General features: G+C 44.4%; 2 protein-coding genes across 5 annotated transcripts in view; both read left to right on the forward strand.

Annotated features, from left to right (window-relative positions):
* RNF38 (ring finger protein 38) overlaps positions 1–8,342 on the forward strand; it is a 94,519-nt gene extending 86,177 nt beyond the window's left edge. For all 4 annotated transcript variants that reach the window (XM_035140491.2, XM_060269137.1, XM_035140489.2 and 1 more), the window contains 2 exons: positions 806–905; positions 3,071–8,342. In XM_035140491.2, coding sequence (XP_034996382.2) covers positions 806–905; positions 3,071–3,133 — 163 coding nt within the window. In that variant the 3' untranslated portion in view covers positions 3,134–8,342. The remainder of the gene's footprint in view (positions 1–805; positions 906–3,070) is intronic.
* A 700-nt stretch (positions 8,343–9,042) lies between these two features.
* TRIM14 (tripartite motif containing 14) lies at positions 9,043–19,738 on the forward strand. The gene is made up of 6 exons (XM_035141201.2): positions 9,043–9,462; positions 10,460–10,555; positions 14,035–14,268; positions 15,756–15,918; positions 16,740–16,832; positions 19,065–19,738. The coding sequence occupies exons 1-6, from the start codon at positions 9,076–9,078 to the stop codon at positions 19,598–19,600; spliced, it is 1,509 nt and encodes a 502-aa protein (XP_034997092.2). The 5' UTR covers positions 9,043–9,075; the 3' UTR covers positions 19,601–19,738.
* Positions 19,739–20,917: the final 1,179 nt, after the last annotated feature.

Consider the following 20,917-nt stretch of genomic DNA (forward strand, 5'->3'; position numbering starts at 1 on the left):
CTAAGGCCTCTTCAGACTTTCCAACAACAGCTTTTAAGTCGCTCATTTCTAAAATATTAGAATCTGATATTGGCCTAGAAACAGCATTTTCTTTAGTAGCCACAGGATCCCTCCACCCTCCAGTCCTGAAGGCAGAGTATTTTGGCTGCCAGATAGGATTGTCTGCCAGCTTTCTCTGCAAAACACATTTGTTTTAATTTCTACAGTGCAATCTCAAGTAGTTTGCAAATGGCACACCTGGGAGAAGTAAAGAAAACTGTCTTGCTGATATAGTATGAGTTGTGAGCTGGGGAGTGCATGGTTCAAATTTCACCCCAAGTGTAGAATCATTAGGTAGCCTCAGCTGACATCTTTTTCTTCCATCCATGGCTCTTCACTTTATTTACAGGGTGGTGGTAAGGATTACTGTCATAATATATGTGTGGTGCTTTGAACACTGAGAGCACTATATAGATATGCGCTATTAATAGATTAAAATCTTTTGCTCTGGATTTATTTGTTTTCCTAATCTTGGACTGTGTGGTCAGTTAAATAGCTATGATACATTGGGCAAGAAATATAGGACATAACATATTGTATGTTATACTCCATTACATATGTATAAATAAAACACACATATATAAACACAGTGGCAAACCCAGCACCTCTATATCAGCAGTTAAGCCTCAATGAAATGTACTGCAGTCACTTTATATTGAAAAAGTCTTTATTTTAAAAAGCAAGGAAAGGCCTACGTTTTCAGAGAAATAAAACCAAACTGTAGTTGCTCTTTCTGAATACCTTATTCTGCAATTTTCTTTTCTAGGTGTGTGGTGTGCATGTGTGACTTTGAATCAAGGCAACTACTTAGAGTTTTACCATGTAACCATGAGTTCCATGCCAAGTGTGTCGATAAATGGCTTAAGGTAATAATTATAATAATACATAGTTTTAGAAATGAAGTGCAGTAGTCTAGGTTTGTACTGCATGCCATCACTTTTGCCACAATATCTGTTGGTATACCACCATTTTTTAAAAAAACGTATAGAGAAAACTTGCATTTAAGATGAAGCTTTTTTGTCCATAATGTGTCTTTGCAAGAATGACATTGAATGTGAAATATAACCTAATTTGTTTTAAGGTTTGAGAAGGAACCAGAAGCAGCAAAAGCAGTATGATGACAGACAGTGTACACATGATGGAAAATATGGAAGTATAATTGAAGTAGGAAATTAATTATGAATTTCAGAAAATGTACTGAATTTCCATCGTGTCACTGCAGTGGTAAATCCTAAAACATCAAGACTGCAGAATATATGACTATTTGTACAGCGAGGTCTATTAACTTTGAGTTTGCCTTGATTGTCCATAAATCATAAAGTTGTGGCAAACTTGAGGCTTTTCTGCAGCTCCTAATTACAACCACTAGATGCCGCCATTTCTTTCTGCATAGCACAGAAAAGAGCTCCAAGTAGCAGAGAACTGTAATTATAATGACTAGCAGTTTTCGAATGGTGTTCATGGCAACGTTATATGTTGTCTTAAATTCAAAGTGCCCTGTGCAAAAAGAAAGCCACTTGTGCAAGGGAGGAAGGGGGTCTGATTTTTGGTTGTTGCTGATTCCCCCTTCCGCTTGCAGCCCCTCAAACCATGTTACATGATGTTCTTGAAGGTCTCTCAACACTCAGAACCATATGTGTTTTTTTTCGGGGGGGGGGGCTGGGGCAGCAGCAACAAGAATGAAGCCCTGCTCCATGAGCAGAACTTTGCTCATGAAATGTAGGATCCAAACCACCATTTCTGAAGAGTTCAGAGATGAAAGTGCATACTGTACCTGCGAACTTCAGAAAAGGTTGCAAGTGTTATAGTCATTGTGGTGCATAGTTTTTGCATACTTAAAAAATAAAAAAATCCACTTAACCATGTCAGGGAGAAAACACAAACTAGTATCTCACCTGCTAGTCACCACCAGATGATCTTTAACACATCATTAAACAACGAGAGCATCACAGTTCCACTGCAGGGCATGATTAAATGGGACAGCAGCGTTCAATGCTCTTAATTTCAGAAGCTAGAGGAGTGTGTGCACAAGAGGCTTTTAGATTACTGGTAGAACTTGAAGTGTGTTTAGCAATAAATAGTAACTCTCCTGTCCCCGGACACCATATTTCAATCATTTGGTGCTATTTGAAAGAGAACCCAATACAGTTTTCTTGGTTTTAAAGTTTGAAAATGTGTGTGTATGTGTGGATTATAGATCTCTGTGTGTGGCAGGCAGCTGAGTACGAACCGACTTAGCTGAGAAGCATTCTATTAGAGTTGCCACTTGAAGTCTGCACATTAATCATGCGAAGGAGACGTGAGCGGCTGATGAAAGTTCTGACTGCCTTCACCAGGCTGCCCTTACTGATTCACACATGCTAGCCATAATGCCTGTGTTCTGCCTCCACTGGTGGAGGCAGTATCCGTCTGAATTTTAGTAGCTGGGAATCACAGCTGATTGCGCTCAGTTCCTGGTTGTGGGATTCCCATGGACACCTGATTGAACACTGTGAGAACAGGGCGCTGCACTAGATGGGACTTCAGCCTTATCCGGCAGGGGTCTTGCGTTCATCACTTCCTGTTTTTGGAGCATTCTGGGGTCTCCATGGTGGCTAGAGGAGAAGCGCTTTGTTCAGCATTTGTGATGCGTCTGCTGATGGGGACACTAGTAGCAAACACTGTGGTACTGGACAGAGCGGTTTGAACCCCAGAGTGGCTGCGGCAACCCAGGCAGATGGGTCAGGATACAAGTTATTAATAATAATCATGATAAATTAGCCACCCATTTTAAATTGTTGGAAGTCAGATGATTGACCTCTTTGGACATGTATTTACATGAGAATAAGATAAAGCTAAAGTCAGTTGATTTCACTGAAATCTGGGTTTTGATGCTATTCTCTTTCCTCTTAATTATCTTGCTAGGGATGTAAGGTTCAATGTAGTGATTTTTATTCTATTCTATTTTATTTTTGCAACTCAGTACATTTTCTTTAATAGTCTTTTGTGTGAGATGATGTACAATACATTAACGCCTGTTTTTATTCTCCAGGCAAATCGTACTTGCCCCATCTGCAGAGCTGATGCTTCGGAAGTCCACCGTGACTCAGAATGACCAGTCTAAGAGCACAATTCTACTTTGGGTGTTCCTAGTCACATGTGTATATATATATATGAACTCTCCATTGAACTTAACCCGTGTGGCTTCCAGCCTTCCCTTTACACAAAAGGGTCAATGGACCTTTCTTTGCACTGTGTGATTTAATCAACTATAAAGCTTATAATTAGTCTTCACAATTATGGGATTGTTATACTAACTGTGTGATTGGAACTCCAAAGACTTTTTTTTTCTTTTAGCTTAATTTCGTGTGTGCACTAACATTCCCTGGTTTTTGTGTGATCATTCCGAGTGTTGCTGCGAGATTACAGTGGAACGTGATCTTCTAGCATGTGCTTTTATATTAAAAAAAAAAGTGGTAGCTCCAAACAATATAGCAATCTACCTTATATAGAGCCTTCAGATACTGTGAGTGGGAATAAACGGTGCGGGTGGGTGCGTTGATCGCAGGGTGTTTGTGTGTATGTGGGCGAGCAAGTGTTTGGGCGGTAGTGTGTGAGAGGACTTATATACCAGCATGTACTGAGGATGTATGTGTGTAGTATTAATTATGCTGCAATGTATAATCTTGTGTGTTATTTAAACAGTACTAGTACTGTACACTGGTTTCTTTCCTTGCGTTTGCAGTTGCACACTGAATGCTATAAGGGTGCAGCAGTTATAGACATTTGATATTTCATCCCCGCCCCCTTCCAATTGTATTTAATAGTACAAAAAGGCCTTTTTGCTTTTATTCAGACAACAATTATGCTTCCCTTTAATTGGAGATCCTTTGTCTGTCATTATACAGCATATTGCTTCCTCAGTTACTACGAATAACAAATTAGCCTTTTTCTTTTTCTTTTTTTAAGGCTACGAGAATTTTCCAAGTTTTTTTTAGATATGCAGCTCACTGCTAAATTTATAATGCGTTGCAGCATTGCACAGCCAGGTAGCAATATTAAAAATTTCTCAACTGGTGATTGAAAGTTGATGCTGTCCTCTCTTAATTTTCTAAAAACTCTTCCAAGTCAACATTGGTTCTTTTTCTGTTCACTTTCAAAACTGGATTTTTTATTTGAGATACTAAGATATCATTTTGTTCATTTTCCAGTTTTGTCCATAGATACAGAAATGGAGAGGATGTTGGAGTCTTGTGCAAATGCTTCATGTATTGTTGGCAATATACTTGCTTAAATCCCAGTTTAGCTTACAAACACTGGCACTAAGTTACATTCCTTGCCATACGCAAGCAAACATGTACAATTAAAATAACTTTAAAGGTATCCATCTCTCTCTTTTTTCTTTTTAAAAGCCTCAGTCTCATGAACAAAATGAAATCCTTAGCACTTTCTTCAAGACAGTACAATCGTACCTTGGATCTCAAATGCCTTGCGACTCAAACGTTTTGGCTCCCGAATGCCATAAACACGGAAGTGAGTGTTCTGGTTTGTGAATGTTCTTTGGAAGCCAAACGTCCAACGCAGCTTCCACAGCTTCCGATTGGTTGCAGGAAGCTCCTGCAGCCAATCGGAAGCCGCGCTTTGATTGTCAAATGTTTTCGGAAGTCAAATGGACTTCCGAAACAGATTCTGTTTGACAACCAAGGTACAACTGTATATGATTTTTACCCCCCCCTAGCCATGGTACCGTGTTCATATTTTACTGCCTGGCAAAAAATGTCACAGGATACAATTTCTTGCTTGCTACATTTACTTGGTGGCAGGCTGCTGTGTGGCGTTGAGACATCCTCAGTGTCCTATAGTAGTATGAGGAATATTCATGTTCAATAATGGGCTGATACACAAAATCAAGGAAACAAACAAACAAAATGCTGTGAATTTGGAGTTGACCTCCTTTCAACTGCCTTCTGAATAATTTTGTATTGGGGGAAAATTGGCTTTGCTTAACATTTATTTCAGACTTGGCATTTTTAAACTTTCTTTTTCAATACACAACATGGCTACCGTAGTTCTCCCAAGAGCTGCACATTTCTTTGTGGATCCTTTGCGTTTCTCTTGCATTCTGTGTGCCATAGTTTGTGGTCGCAACAGCACAAGCGCCACAGCTAGCAATATTGCTGCAACCTGCTGCCAGTTGGCTTTTGTTTGTGCCCTTTTTGATGCTTTTGTTTTTGTATGCTGCTATGTGTTAAGTCTGTTAAGTCCAGGAACGGTGTTGGTTGTAAATCACCCTTCTTTCCGAAGGCTCTGCTGACCAATCGCAGCTTGTGGTTTTGCAAAACTAAAAGCACAATCCCCTCCACTTTGTTTCAGATACTGTACTGTTTGCCTCGGTTTAGTAGCTAGGCACCTTAGTCTGTCCATAGTGTCAAGAAATCAATGTTAACGAAGCAAATGGAACAGTTTGACATACTGTGTATGACAGCTTTACAATTATTAGTTTCCCCCTCAGTGTGTGCTATGAGGAATCGCCGGAACATGTCAGAAAGGTTAAATTGCACATAGTAAACTTTATTTTTTTAAGCAAACAAAAATCATGGGTTGGGAGGTTGGGGACAAGCATTGCCACACATGTTTTACAATACTTTGGGGTCTTTTTTTATATTGCTGGACAAAAAAGATTTTTACCTGTACAAATCGAATCATAACACTACCCCACTCTGTGTCCACGGTCAAAGCATAGAAATAAGGCACTTTCTCTGTAACAGACTAACAAGGCACATAAACACTAATTCTGAGAAGGGGGGACTTGGGCGCTGAATCTGGATCAATATTCCAGTGGGGCATCTTGTCCCTTGATTCCCAGTTTCATTTGAGCGAGGCTGTTGGCGAAGGGATAGGGCTGCAGTAGGGACTACTCTTGTAGTATACTGAACTTAATTATTGCACTCCTGTGGCTGATCTCTTCTTTGAATGACTTTTGTTTGCATGGGACTCTTGCAGATGTGTGCAGATATGCTTCCTGTGGTTAAGTGTCTGTAAGACACACATATGCATGTGTTCTCAACCAGCTCTGGCCGGCTGCAGGGGAGTTCTTAACCCATTGCTCCCGGCAGAAGAGAAGAGGATTCATGCTCAGCCGTTAACTGCCATGCATAACGCACCATTTGTGTGTGTCTAATTCCACAGCCCTCAGTGGTGCCTGACAGCACCGAATTATTTTGGGTAGCCTCTGTCCCCTTATCCCTACCTCTCCCACTAAAGGAAGAAAAGAAAAGTTGGCTTTATCATGTTGGCACTGCTGGGGTTTTATTTGCATGAATTGTCAACTTAATTTAACCTTCTGTCTTTTTAAAAACAATAAAAAAAATGGGTATAAAGGCCTTATGGATCTCTCTAAGGTCTCACTTTGTGGCTTTCTTTACAGATTTATTTTGTGTAAAGTAATTTCTTTTGTATAGAGTTTTGTACAGTCTCCAGAATGTGATATTTGTCGCCGCTGTTAACATTTACACCTCTTGTAATATTTGGGATTTACCAACTCCTTTTATTTTGCTTTCCAAAAAAACACCTTGCAATCTTGGTTACTATTAAATGGCCTGAGAGAGCTGTGGATCTCTCACCTTCTCTCCCTTCTTTGGTACCTTCAGTTACCTCATTTTGCTATTTTGTGTTGCAAACCTGCTAATGATTATGAAAGCTTATGGGTTTTGTTAGAATCATATTTGTCAAGTGTTTTCTTCAAAAAAATCATACTCCATTGTATCATTTAACATGTAGTTTTAAATGTATTATAAATATCTGTAACCAAATCATTTGAAGGCTTGATAAATTTTTAACAAAATTTGTACATTTTTTATGAGAGTTACTAGTAATGCTTTACTAAGTAGTGCAATGAATTTTTATTTTTAATCCCTGTGCCCAATTTTGGAGTTGAGAGGGTTGTTCAGTAATAAATGTATGATGTACACTTATACAACTTTGTGTTGCTTCTTCTCACTCAAGTACCGTGTTGGTTCTCTGTAGCTACTGGTCATGGTTTAAGCACAGAATATGAAATTCTGTTAAATTACATGATTCCAAATGGAAGCAGGTATGGAAACCCCATTAACATTTGCCTCTGATTTATAAATTACATATCAGGGGAAACATTAACACAAACTTTTAAAAGTCCCAGTTAAGATGGGGCTACCCAAATTGTACACAGTATTTGAAAGGCAGCCACACCATATTTTTTTACAGAGGCATGATACCAGCTGTTTATTTTTTTCATTGCTTTCCTTATTCCAAACACTGAATTTGCCATTCATTGCCACAGCACACTGAGACCATGTTTTCATTGTGCTTTGCACTGAAAATGGTCAAAGTAGAAAGCATAGAAAAAGAAAGAAATAAAAAAAATCTCGTCCAGTAGTAAGCTAGAACATGAGAAGTTATATTTTTTGCTGGTGTGTGTTTGCTGCACGTAGAAAGCCTATCTGGTTGGCACTTCAAAGTACAAAGTACAGTTCAGACTTATTGCACCTCACCCTGATATAACAGGTAGAATGGCTTTAGCCAGTGTGAAATATCTGCTGGGGGCAGAAGCAGAGATACCATCTCACTGTATCGGGCAATGATTCTGAATGAAGAAAACCTCTACAGTATATATGGCCGAGAAGTATTGCCAATAGTGTATGTGGTTAATGTGTACAGGGATACACTTAGGTTTTGTGTGTCATGCTACTGCCCTTACATTTAGGGTTGTAATTGTGTTCTCAAAAAGCAACCTTGAGTTGCATGTGCTTGAACATGTACAGAGCTGGGTTTCAATGTTTTAAAATCTTTGCTCCTTGGAGAATGGGCAGGGTGCTCAGAGTCAGGGTGTTCTCTTAACATTCTTCCCTGTCTGCGTGCCCAGGGCCTTTTGGCAAAGGGAAGCCTCTCTCAACAATCCTTTCACCATCCGCTCTAGCTTTCCTACATTATCACACGGTGTGAAGGGACTGAATCTTGCTGGCCTCATTTCAATGTGGGTCTGGCCAATCCCCACTGCAAGATCTTGGGAAGCTAGCCATATCCTTAAACCCAGAGGGCAAGGATCAAGTATGGTTTCCTTTTTCAAAAAGCACTAAAAGTAGAAATTGTAGAAAGATGTCGACAGGTTTTTCTGAGCACTTGGGGTCAAAAGAAAGTAGTTTGAAACAACCGTTTGTTGAGGCATTTCATTCCGAATCTACTAGACAGAGCCAAATAGAGGATGACAGGTGGGTGTCCTGCCCTTCTAACATAAATCCTGGCTATGTCCATGCTTTCACTCTACAATGCTATGATCCAGCTGGTGGACGCAATTCAAATCCTGCCCACTGCATCCACTCTCTGTGAAAATATGGGCGTAGCCAGGATTTTTGTTGGGGGTGGGGTAGAACCTCAGTTTGCTATGTATATTTATTGATTTATGGGGGCAGCTGCCCCTCCTTCCCTCCCCCCCCTTGGCCACGACCATGCCCAGATCTGGATTTAGGTTTGATGAGGCCCTAAGCTACTGAAGGTAATGGGGCCCAGCTGTCCTTTATCAACAACAAATTGTCGCTGTTTTTTGTGTTGAATATATGCTATGCTATGGTAATTTATGGACCTAATAGGTATCTAAAGCCATTTGCACAGGTTGCCATGCAATCAGTCCCTGCAGAATGTAGGCACCCTATATATAGAAACGAGCAAACCAGTGATATTTTAGGGAGCAGAATAGCAGGCAGGGCCCATTACTTTCATCATAGCAGCCTACACAACACAAAGCACTATTGCTGTATGTAAGTTTTATTTTATTTGTTTTTATCTTATATTTTGGAAATGTACAGCCAGTTCTTTTTTCCTGTAATTTTTTTTGGGGCCCCCCAAGAGAGTGGGGCCCTAAACTATAGCTTATACGGAAATCCGGCACTCCACGTCAGATCTCCCTAAGTTTCGCCTTCCCATTCCCAGCCTTCGGAGGAGGCTGCCCGGCCCCGCCCTGGCCCGCCTCCCCGCCCGCCTCTCTCCCTCTTGCCCGGTTCCCACTCGCGCCTTCTGAAGCCAATGGCGCGGCGGGAGCAGGAGGTTGCGGTGGCGGGAGAAACGGTCGCGCCCTGCGATCTGTGCGCCCAGGACGCGCCGCGCCGGGCGGAATGGAGCTGCCTCACCTGCCTGATATCGCTGTGCGAGGCCCACGCGCGGCCCCACGGGGCAGCGGACGGGGAACCCGGCGCGGCTTTCCGAGGCCACCGCGTGTGCGCAGCCGGCGAGGCGGCGGCGGAGTTGCGCGCCTTGCGGGAGCGGGAGCGCTGGTGCGCCGAGCACCGCGGGCGCCCCCTGGAGCTGTTTTGCGAAGAGTGCGCGCAGTGCGTGTGCGCGCTCTGCCCGGCTCTGGGCCTCCACCGCGGCCACCGAGTCAACCTCATCGCCCAGGCGGCGCAGAGCAAGCGGGTACGCGGGCACAAAAGTTCTTCCGTGTTCTTTTTTTTGGGGGGGGGGAGATTTGTGTCCTTTCAGACGTGACCGCACTCTCCGACTCCCATCAGCTCCAGCCATTAGGCCAGAAATGATGGTCCGTCGACATCTAGAGAGCCACACCCCTCCGCTCCTAAGATTTTTCCATGGCTAAACGATTACAGGAGTTGCGGAGAGGAAGTGTCGTGACACCTTCAAAGAGGACTGGATTTATTATAGTTTACGTGGCCATGGGGTCTCAAAGTCCACCAGACCCCTCTCTCGGCCTCGCTGATGGTGTCCAAAGGAAAGCAGAGCGATACATTTGGCACCAGCTTGGCTGCAGGAGTTGCCGGAAGTTGTACAATGAGTCTTGCAACCGCCTTAGGGACTCCAGATTTGTGTCCACCAGAGCCCGTTTCTGCATGCAGGGAAAACCCGAAGGTTTAAGCCCCATAGGCTACCCTTTGCTGGTTTAGCCAGCCAGCCGAAGCTGATCCCAGGGTGTAGCCACCGTTACATGCAGGATGGTGGACAAACTACCCCAGAAGGAGCACAGCCCTAACACCCAGTGCACCCCAGTTTATTACCACAGTTCCTCTAAACTTTAGGTAGCTCTTCTGATACAGTTTATTTCCTGTATTAAGGTTAACGGCTTGTTTCATTCCACACTCAAAATGTGTAGTATGTTCTGCAAAAAAAAAATGGGTGTGAGGGTTCCTAACTTCTCACCTTGCTAATTAAAATTGGTCCCCACCATAGAAGAGAATTAATTCATGTTAACTGGAAGAAAAATGTGCAGTGAATAACTAGCACGGGGAACTGGTATATATGCTAGCAGAAACACTCTGGTGAGCTTATATATTTTGTGGACTTGCTTGCAAAGCTGAATCTTTAGTTGAAGAAACTACTTGTTGAACAGATTAGAAGTTGCAACTGAAGGTCTGAAATGGTCACAATCAGTGATGTGTCCTTTTTACACTGGGTAAAACAGGAAATCATGAGGTCGTATTTGAAGCAGTTGACCCTGAAGAAGAAGCAGGAAGTTGACAACATAAAACATATAGAAGAAGCTGCTAATGAGCTTAAGGTAAATCAAGATGTGCTAATCTCCATAATGATGGTAGTACCTATTTGCATAGTGTCCTTGGGGGTCAAATTGGATGGGATCACAACAATGTCAAGGAATGGGGTGCTTCAAAGTTTACATACGAAGTACAGTCGTACCTTGGAAGTCAAACGTAATCTGTTCCGGAAGTCCGTTCGACTTCCAAAACGTTCGGAAACCAAAGCGTGGCTTCTGATTGGCTGCAGGAAGCCCCGTTGGACAATCAGTTTCCAAAAATAGTTCGCAAACCGGAACAGTCACTTCTGGGTTTGCGGCGTTTGGGAGCCAAAACGTTTGAGAACTAAGCTGTTCGAAAACCAAAATATGCCTGTACCACGCAGCCTCATGGGGCAACTATGACAGGTGGGTGTGGCCCACCTGTCAGTTACCTGCTAGTGATCTTGTGACTGTGCTGGATCTCAACAAGAGATTGCAGGTGATGGGGTGAAGTAGGGAAAAGGAAGTTAGGCATGACTCCCTCCAAATGCTTCATACCGTGTTTCTCATATTATAAGACACGTCTTATATTTATTTTTTCCTCAAAAAAACACACTATGGCTTATTTTCAAGGGATGTCTTATTTTTTTCCTCCTCCTCCTGCCGCGGCCGGCATTGCTGCTGCTCCTATCACTATGTCTTATTTTCGGGGTATGGCTTATATTCCTCGAATGCTTAAAAATCCTGCTATGGCTTATTTTATGGGGATGCCTTAAAATATGAGAAACAGGGTATATCGCAAGGAGGATGCATTAATCCTCACCAAATATATAACGACACCTAGGCTCATTTTTCTCGCTATCTAAAATGAATTCTGCTGCATGCAAAGCAAGCTGCTTAAGCAATTGATCCAACCCCAGCTGGGCCACTCCTTGGCCTGTGGACCAAAGGGCAGAAAAGCTGCAGGTCATCAGAGCCACAGGAGCCTCCCCACCCACAATGTTTAAATTGGCTGGCTGCCACTTGGGTTCAAGGCTCATTATTAGCATAAGTATAGCAGCCTTCTGGATTCAAGGCCAAACTTCACATGGGCGCTTCTTTGGGAGGATATTTGTTTTCCCCCTACATTTGCAGTCGTAGAGGCTGCAAACACAGTGGTGTGCTTGCATGAGTGTTCATGTGCATTCCAGGGACGCGGGTGGCGCTGTGGTCTAAACCCTTGAGCGTCTTGGGCTTGCCGATCGGAAAGTTGGTGGTTCGAATCCCCACAACAGAGTGAGCTCCCGATCCTCTGTCCCAGCTCCTGCCAACCTAGCAGTTCGAAAGCACACCAGTGCAAGTAAATAAATAGGTACCGCTGTGGCGGGAAGGTAAATGGCGTTTCCGTGCCCTCTGGTTTCGGTAATGGTGCTCTGCTGTGCCAGAAGCGGTTTAGTCCTGCTGGCCACATGACCCAGAAAGCTGTCTGTGGACAAACACCGGCTCCCTCGACCTGAAAGCGAGATGAGTCCCACAACTCCATAGTCACCTTTGATTGGACTTTACCATCCAGGGGTCCTTTACTTTTACTTTACCTCTTGTGCATTCCCCTCTGGCGTTTTATCCACTCAGAATCACACCTCCACAGGTTGCTTGCTCTCTCCACACCTGCCCCCCGCCCCCCCCGAAAGGTTGTTGTTTTTGTTGTTTAGTCGTGTCCAACTCTTCGTGACCCCATAGACCAGAGCATGCCCCGAAAGGTACAGCTACCTTAAGAATTCTCATCAATGCTCGGCTCAAACCTTTAGCACCTATACCAGTTCTGTGTTTCTTTTATCAAATGTAAATGCTGTTCTTCCTTTAAAAAGCCCTGAGCATCATACAGAATAGAAGAGAAGAGAAGAGAAAGAGAAGAGAATAGATCTTTATTGTCATTGTCCCCTTGTGGGAACAATGAAATTTCTCAATTGCTGCATCAACTCAATTAAAACACTCCACATGAATTAAAATACTAATAAGCACAATACAATACAGAACAGTAAACAAATGAAAATAAAATGACTTCAAAGTCAAGAATTTCCATTTAAGGCCAAAATTGCTCTAGGAAAGAAACTGTTCTTGAGACGGCTCATTCTCACCTTCCTTGTTCTATATCTCCATCCCGATGGCAGGAGCTCAAAGAAACGATGACCACAATGTGACGAATCTATTGATATGTCTAGTGCCTTTCTGGGGCTCCAAGTGGCCTCCCATCCGTCCATCCATCCGGTCCACATCTTCTTAACTGTAAATAACTTTGCTGAAACACTTGGTGCCTCTTAGAACAGCTTTTGGCAAAGGATCAGGCAGGAAATGGGCCAGAGTTTGAACAGCCTTGGTGTTTGAAAAGCAGCCTCAGGTGCCAAATGGTGCTGTGGATGAATGCTTCACCTTTTGTCCTCCCACTGTTTGCTCCAAGCCACCCTCTGCAGGAGAAAAGAGATGGGACTCCAGTCTTCTTTAACTTGAGTGTGAGAAGGGCAGGTGCTGGATTTTGAAAGCGAACAGAGCAAAAAGGAGATAGCTCACGATCCAGCCCTCTGCCAATGTGCTTTAGAGACCCACAGTTCCCAAACTTCCCACCCCATGGACCAACCACTCAAAAATTGCTGAGGGTCTTACTGTAGCAATTGGCATGTGCTGTGCTAGATGCTGTATGATTTTCAATTGTATTGTTATTGCTTCTCTTATATTTTATTGCACTGCAGCTTTAATTCTGGAATTCAAGGTTGAATACAATAAAATGTAAAAGAAGCAATAAAAATACAATTGAAAATCAATATGACTATTTACTGCAATGGGTGTGGCATCACCTTCTTCAACCACAAATGTACCAACATGCCGCAGACCACCTGAATGAAACTCATGGATCACAGTCTGGGAATCCCTATTTTGTGAGTGAGAACCTTGGAAGCATATCATTGAACAACAATAATAATAAATTAATAAATCGTTAATAAAATTAACAAAGTTTTTATACTCCTTGATGGTAATAGAACCCTCTAAACCGTTTAGACGAAATACCAAGACTACTGGTAAAAATATGCAATTAAAAACATTTTAAAATAATTAGAATTAACAGTCAAAAAAGATTAAAACACAATATCTACATGTCTGGATAGGCATGCCTAAAGAAAAATGTTTTAAGCAGGTGCCAAAAAGAGAATAGCAAAAAAGAATACAATGAAGAGAGAGAGAAGTGTAAATTCTGCACATTTTCCCGTTATTGTTTTTCTACCAAAAAAATGGTTGCATACTTAGATCAGAATAAAATATCAGAGGAGACCTTTGTTTGCTGCACCAAAGGTGTGGGGAGCCTGTTGACCTCCAAATCTTGCTGAATTATTACAACGCCCCATTAAGGCCTTGGCAGCTTGGTTGTCTGAATGTAACCTTTCCACAAAGGCCTGTAAGCACCTTCTCCTTTCCATGCTAGGCCCCTGGAACATTTGTGTTTGGCAGCATTCTTGATTTGGTGCTGAGGTTCTGTTTTGTTTCATCTGCAGGCACACATGTTCGAGAGCAAAACCTGGCTGGCAGGGAAGTTTGCTGAGCTCCGGCTCCTGTTTGCCGAGGAGGAAACTTTGACCAAGAGATACATCGACGAGAAGGCCCAGCATACCTTGATGACATATGAAGAACAGGCAGAGGCTTGTGAGGGCCAGATCCGGTTCATAGATGGCTTCACAGACAGGATCAGGCACATCCAACTTCAACCTGACCCCCTTCTTTTGCTCAAGGTAGGAAGGTGCTCTTCCTGGTTGAAAAGTGTGGAAAGGCCCTGTTGTGGTTGCCCTATCATAGGCATCCCCAAACTTCGGCCCTCCAGATGTTTTGGACTACAATTCCCATCTTCCCCGACCACTGGTCCTGTTAGCTAGGGATCATGGGTGTTGTAGGCCAAAACATCTGGAGGGCTGCAGTTTGGGGATGCCTGCCCTATCATGAAAAATCTAGTATGGAATCCAGGCCCCATTTTCTCCATGGTGTGATTCCTACTGTTGCTGCGATATAGTTCCTTCAGCATGCATGCTGCTTTGTAAAGTAATGCAGGCAAAACAGGCAGGTCCCCGCCCCTCCAAGCCTACAATCAAAACTTCGACAAAGAAAGAATATGTGCAGCACATTTCTCTGTCTTGAGGTTTTTTAAAATTGATTTATGATTATAGGGTTGATTCACACAATGCGGCGGCATGGAGCTTATGCACCCACTGGTCTTGCAATGTGGGTCTTAGGGTCACATGCTCCTCTCTGCTATCAGGAATGCAACCTTGAATGGGAGCCGGAATTTAATGCTGGTCGATTTCCACATCCTGCTTGTGTGATCTGGTCTCTGCCACAGCAGCGAAAAAGTGTGGCAGTTCTCCAGGAGAAAGCCTACTCACAAGGGCATTTACACAGACATGGGTAGCGCTGTGGTCTAAATCACCGAGCCTCTTGGGCTTGCTGATCGGAAGGTCAGCAGTTCGAATCTGTGTGATGGGGTGATTTCCCGCTGCTCTGTCCCAGCTCCTGCCAACCTAGCAATTTGAAAGCACACCAGTGCAAGTAAATAAATAGGTGGGAAGGTAAACGGTGTTTCCATGCTCTCTGGTTTCCATCATAGTGTTCCGTTGCGCCAGAATCGGTTTAGTCATGCTGGCCACATGACCTGGAAAGCTGTTTCTGGACAAACGCAGCCTGAAAGTGAGTGCTGCACCCCATAGCTTACGCACCTTTACTGTCAACATTAAAGGGTGGTATGGGTGAGCCCTGTGTTTATTGTTATACAGTCATACCTCGGGTTACAGCTGCTTCAGGTTGCGCGTTTTCGGGTTGCACACTGCGCCAAACCCGGAACTCCCGGAATGGGTTACTTCTGGGTTTTGGCACATGCGCAGAAGCACTCAATTGTGCTTTGCGCAGAAGCGGCGAATTGCAACTCCCACGTGTGCAGATGCGGCGCTGCGGGTTGCAAACATGCCTCCTGCATGGATCACATTTGCAACCCGAGCGTCCACTGTACTTGTTCATTAATTGGTTATGTCACTAGTCCTCAAGCTTCTGAGATAAAGAAATACCAATTCGTTCTTTTGACGCCAGACTGACGCCAGCCTCTCCTGCCTCACAGAAGCCTGAGGCATCATGCAGCTCCCACCCGGATTGTACCCAAGGAGCACCACACACTGCACCATGGATGCTAGGGATCGGAAGGCAGACGTTTAAGAATTCATGTCTTCCTCTGCAGGGCTATTGTGCAGCAGAAAAGGAAATAGTGAAGCAGTTGATCCCCTCAGAACAGCTGGCTCCATTGCCCATGTCGTTTGAACACGTCACAAACCACTTCTTGCGCTTTCTTGAGTTTGTCCAGTCTATCCTGCAGAAACCACTCAAGGCTCGGCTCAACAAAGGTACATGAATGTGTGGAGACAGAGCATTGATATCACTGATAGCCTTAACCCCCGTGAGTCCTCATTCAAAGCCATCCAAGTTGGTGGCCGTCACTACCTCATGTGGAAGAAGATTCCATAGTTTAACCATGTGCTGTGTGAAGAAGCATGTATTTTTGTCTCTCCTGAACCTCCCAAAATTCAGCTTCCTTGAATGTCCACAAGTTCTAGTATTGCAAGAGATGGAGAAAAATGTTTCTCTTGGTTTGGCTTAGCGCGTCCGATGAACCAGCCATCAGGCTTTGGGGAATCAGCTCCCTCCCATGGTGGCAGCCAAGAATCAGAGAAACAATAAAAGTTCTTACCAAGAAATTTATTCAATAATTCACAGAGAGTGATGAAGGAATGCAGTCTTCCCTAATTAACAGCATTGCTCCAAGTAAAGTCCCACCCCGCTTTCATCTCCCCTATTCTACGTCAGTCCTGTGTCAGCTAATCTGAGCCTTCTGCCTCTGAGCTCTCTGTTCTACTACCCGCAATGCCCGTCTGGTCCTGGGAGAAGGGGGTCAGGAATGCTTTCCAAGGACACTGAGTCTGTCAGCTGTCTCTCCCCTGGTGCTTCTTCTTCCTGTTGTTCCTCTTCCAATATTTCCCAGCTTCTGCCCCCTGCAGCCTCTGAACTATGCCCTTCTGCAAACCACTGTTCTAAATCTATACTGTCCTCCTGTTCTTGGGAAGGTTCAGGAGAAGGGAGGCGGTCCCCACCATTCCTTCTCAGTCCAGCCCCTGACACCAGCTCGTTGTCTAAATAGCATCTTTGTTTTGACTTTTTGTTTGCTCAGATGTCTTCAGCAGCCTTAACAGCACGTTGAAGAAGGACCCCGGCCTCTTTTTGAATGCAAACTCTTCTGCCAATCGCACACTCTTCTTGAAACGTACGTATTTCCTGTGTGGTTGTAGGTGTCCCCATCCTGCCAGCTATGGTTAGGTAAAGGTAAAGGGACCCCTGACCATTAGGTCCAGTCGTGACCGACTCTGGGGTTGCGTGCTCATCTCGCATTATTGGCCGAGGGAGCCGGCGTACAGCTTCCAGGTCATGTGGCCAGCATGACAAAGCCACTTCTGGCGAACCAGAGCAGCACACGGAAATGCCGTTTACCTTCCCGCTGTAGCGGTCCCTATTTATCTACTTGCACTTTGACGTGCTTTCGAACTGCTAGGTTGGCAGGAGCCTGGACCGAGCAATGGGAGCTCACCCCATCGCAGGGATTCGAACCGCCGACCTTCTGATCAGCAAGCCCTAGGCTCTGTGATTTAACCCACAGTGCCACCTGTGTCCCAGCTATGGTTAGAAGCCCCCATGTTTGACTGTTCAGCAAACGGTGTCTTAGAACAGTTTGGTATTTGAATTCTCACCATTTGAAATCATCTTTCCTTTGGAGAGGGACAGAGGCAAGTGGTTAGTTTTTAAATTGAGATTTTAGAGCAGCAGTCGCCTGCTTGCTCAGCCTGGGGGAGCTGGACCTTCCCTGAACAAGGAATAAACGGACAGGGTGGCATATCCCTAGAAGTAGCAGCTCCATAGCTTGGGTTTGCTCCTGGTTTTATTTTCACTCAACCGGGGGCTCAGGTGGCCTCAATGATCACAAGTGACATTTTCCAGCCCTGGCTGGTTTGCCAGCTAAAGCCCCTTTTGGGCAGAGGTGACTTGGCCACTATATTCAGCGCTCTGGGAACTTCCAGATTAGATTATTACAATGCATTCTACACAGAGATTTCCTTGAAGGTGACTGGGAAACTTTGACTGGTCCAAAATGCAGAGGCCAGATTACCAACTGGAGTTGCCTTTAGATCTCATAGAACCTGTATTAAAACAGCTGCTTTGGCTGCCAGTTCATTTCTGGGCCTAATTCAAGATGCTCACACCTTAAATGACTTAGGCCCCTGAAAGACCCCCTCCCTCCCTACAGACCCTCTCAGGTGTTAAGGTCAGGAGAGGAATCCTCTTGGTAGTTCCACAGCCCTCGGAGGTTATGGGATGGTGACCTTGGGAGAGGGCATTCTCTGTGGCAGCCTCTCAGTTGTGGAATTCCCTTTGCACAGATGTGCATCTAGCACCTTCGTTGTACAGCTTGTCATATGCTGAAGACCCACCTCTTTAACCCCCCACCATTGTCCCCTGAGTTGGGAAGGAAGGACTTCCTGAGACTAGCGCTTGAGAGTCATCCCCAGACCAGGCGAGGGCGGGGAAGGACCTGTGACCATTCAGTTGTGGCTGGACTACCAATGCCACCATCCCTGACCATGCTGACGGGGTGATGGGAGTTGTAGTCCAAGCACAAGTGGAGGGCCAGAGGTTCTCCACCCCTGTGCTTGATCCTTCATAGGTAAAGGTAAAGGGACCCCTTACCATTAGGTCCAGTCGTGACCGACTCTGGGGTTGCGGCACTCATCTCGCATTATTGGCCGAGGGAGCCGGCGTACAGCTTCCAGGTCATGTGGCCAGCATGACAAAGCCGCTTCTGGCGAACCAGAGCAGCAATGGAAATGCCGTTTCCCTTCCCGCTGTAGCAGTACCTATTTATCTACTTCCACTTTGACGTGCTTTCGAACTGCTAGGTGGGCAGGAGCTGGGACAGAGCAACGGGAGCTCATCCCGTCGCAGGGATTCGAGCCGCCGACCTTCTGATCAGCAGGCCCTAGCTAGGCTCAGTGGTTTAACCCACAGTGCCACCCGCGTCCCTTTTTGTATGATCCTTCATACAAACAGTTAAATCTTGGGTTGCATTTCTTAAGTCTGCAAAGTAACATAAGCAAACAAGGGAAAGCTCTGTTTTAAAATCAGAACTAGGGACGAGATACAGTGGAGGACCCGGAGCTGTTCCAAAAATAGCACTAATATATCTGTTCCCCCATCATGGCAAGGTTCACTGGTCATCATCCTGTTTCCCCCTCTTCTCATTCCATCCTTATCATTGGCTTCTGATGCAGACACCATACGGGTATTGGGTCCCATAGGAAGTTCCACTGGTCCTTGATGTGGACAGGTCAATAATAGAAGGCTGCAGGTTTTAACAGCTTGTGTTGTGGCTATTTTTTTTAACTGTTGTTGCTGCTGAAGATGTTTCTCTGCAATGTGTTGCCTATGAATGTCCCCCCGCCCACAGATGCAAGATCCCCCACGCTGGAGATAAATAGCGTGCACCCCAGGTTAATTTTGTCAGAGGACCGTCTTTCAGTAAGCTACAGCTGGAGGAGGAGACTTTACTGCTCAAACCCAGAGAGATTCGACACTGTCTGGCAAGTCTTGAGCAGAGATTCTTTCTTTGCCGGAAGCCATTACTGGGAGGTGGATGTGCTGCAGGCCGAGCACGGGTGGTGGATTGGGGCAGCCTACTCATCCATCAAAAGGAAAGGAGACTCTGAACTTTGCCGCTTGGGATGCAACCGAGCGTCCTGGTGCATCAAACGGTTTGACTTTGAATACTGGGCATTCCAGAACGGGGAGAGAGTCCCTATTCAGGCAGAGGATGATCCTGAACGAGTCGGGGTTTTTCTGGATTACGAAGCTGGGATACTGTCTTTCTACAACGTGACAGATGGGATGGCACATCTGCACACATTCCGCTGCAAGTTCACGGAGCCGGTTTATCCAGCCCTGAGGTTGTGGGAAGGGACGATAACCATGTGCAAGATAACTTAAGGGCTGATGGCACACATGCTTCTCATCAATGTATATTGTGCTACGTACTTCAGGTTTTTAATAGAAAAAGACACTTTACGATACTGAATAATTTCCTAATGGCAACACATCACTCCAGAAAATAGCTGTCTGTATGCCCTGTTTTTGCACTTTCGGTAGAAGCTGCAATCTACCTCACAAAGTTACCATGAACTGTGAGGTAGGGGAGAGCGATGCAGAGGATATAAAGCACTTGGCCAATTTAAAAAACGCTGAAACAATATTTGCCTTGTAAATTTTTCAGACGAAAATGGTGTGATTACTGAAACTGTCTCTTAACCCCATCTGTGTATTAAATTCTTTGGGGAATGCTTTGAGCCTCTAGGTCAGGCATCCCCAAACTGCGGCCCCTCCAGATGTTTTGGCCTACAACTCCCATGATCCCTAGCTAACAGGACCAGTGGTTGGGGAAGATGGGAACTGTAGTCCAAAACATCTGGAGGGCCAAAGTTTGGGGATGCCTGCTCTAGGTGTACATCCAATTTGCACTGACTTTCTGGGGTCTAATCCTGGTTGCAAGGAGGCTCCTGAACAAATAAATGGCAAGCATTACTGCTTTTTCTATAATGGTAAAGTCTTGGAAAATCTTCTATAATGGTGTGCCTTGAAAAACCTTTGACGATGATGATGCATCTTGCCTTGGAATAATTTGCAAAGCAAGCCTGCTCAGCAGACAATAAAGTATCTTTGAACTGATGAATTGCAGCCTGCTTCTTAATGATGTGGAATCTCATTCCTGAGAGCCAAAGGAGAGGCAGTGGAGTACCTAAGCTTTCACTACTCAACAGTAAATATTTGTACTGGCAAAGGTAACTGGGAGAATTGGCGCTGGCTGCCAATTTGCTATCAGGCTATGGTCAAGGTACAATTACTGGAATTTAAAGCCCTAGGCTACTTGGAACTAGGCTATCAAAAAGATTATCTTATGCCTTATATAAAAAACTAATTTGGTGCCTATTGAAGATCTTCCATTTTTAGCAAGCCTTTTAGAAAGTGGAGATTTTTATCACAGTTTGCATCTGTCTCTGGCTTGAAAGCGTTCTTATAAAAGTTTATCAAATTGCTTCAGGATGTTTTATGGGAAGTGATTCATCTGTGGCATTATTAATAACTAGATGCCATATCAAAATGGTTGAAATATGACATTGTCTTCCAGGAGTCTGCCTTTATCTGTTGCAACCATGGCCATTTATTCATAAATAGAGCTTTATTCATGTGCAGGTTTTTAGTTGTTCGGAGACCTTTTGCAGCAATAGGAGTTTGCTGCCTCCAGAGCAA

Source organism: Zootoca vivipara, chromosome 16 (assembly GCF_963506605.1).
Source record: "Zootoca vivipara chromosome 16, rZooViv1.1, whole genome shotgun sequence".
NCBI classification, from domain to species: Eukaryota; Metazoa; Chordata; class Lepidosauria; order Squamata; family Lacertidae; genus Zootoca; species Zootoca vivipara.

Bases quoted from the DNA above. Each gene is read 5' to 3' on its own strand.
- TRIM14 (XM_035141201.2), top strand. From the start codon at position 9,076: ATGGCGCGGCGGGAGCAGGAGGTTGCGGTGGCGGGAGAAACGGTCGCG. The intron at 10,556-14,034 runs GTAAATCAAGAT...TTTCATCTGCAG, and splicing joins AAGCTGCTAATGAGCTTAAG to GCACACATGTTCGAGAGCAA. The intron at 14,269-15,755 runs GTAGGAAGGTGC...CTTCCTCTGCAG, and splicing joins ACCCCCTTCTTTTGCTCAAG to GGCTATTGTGCAGCAGAAAA.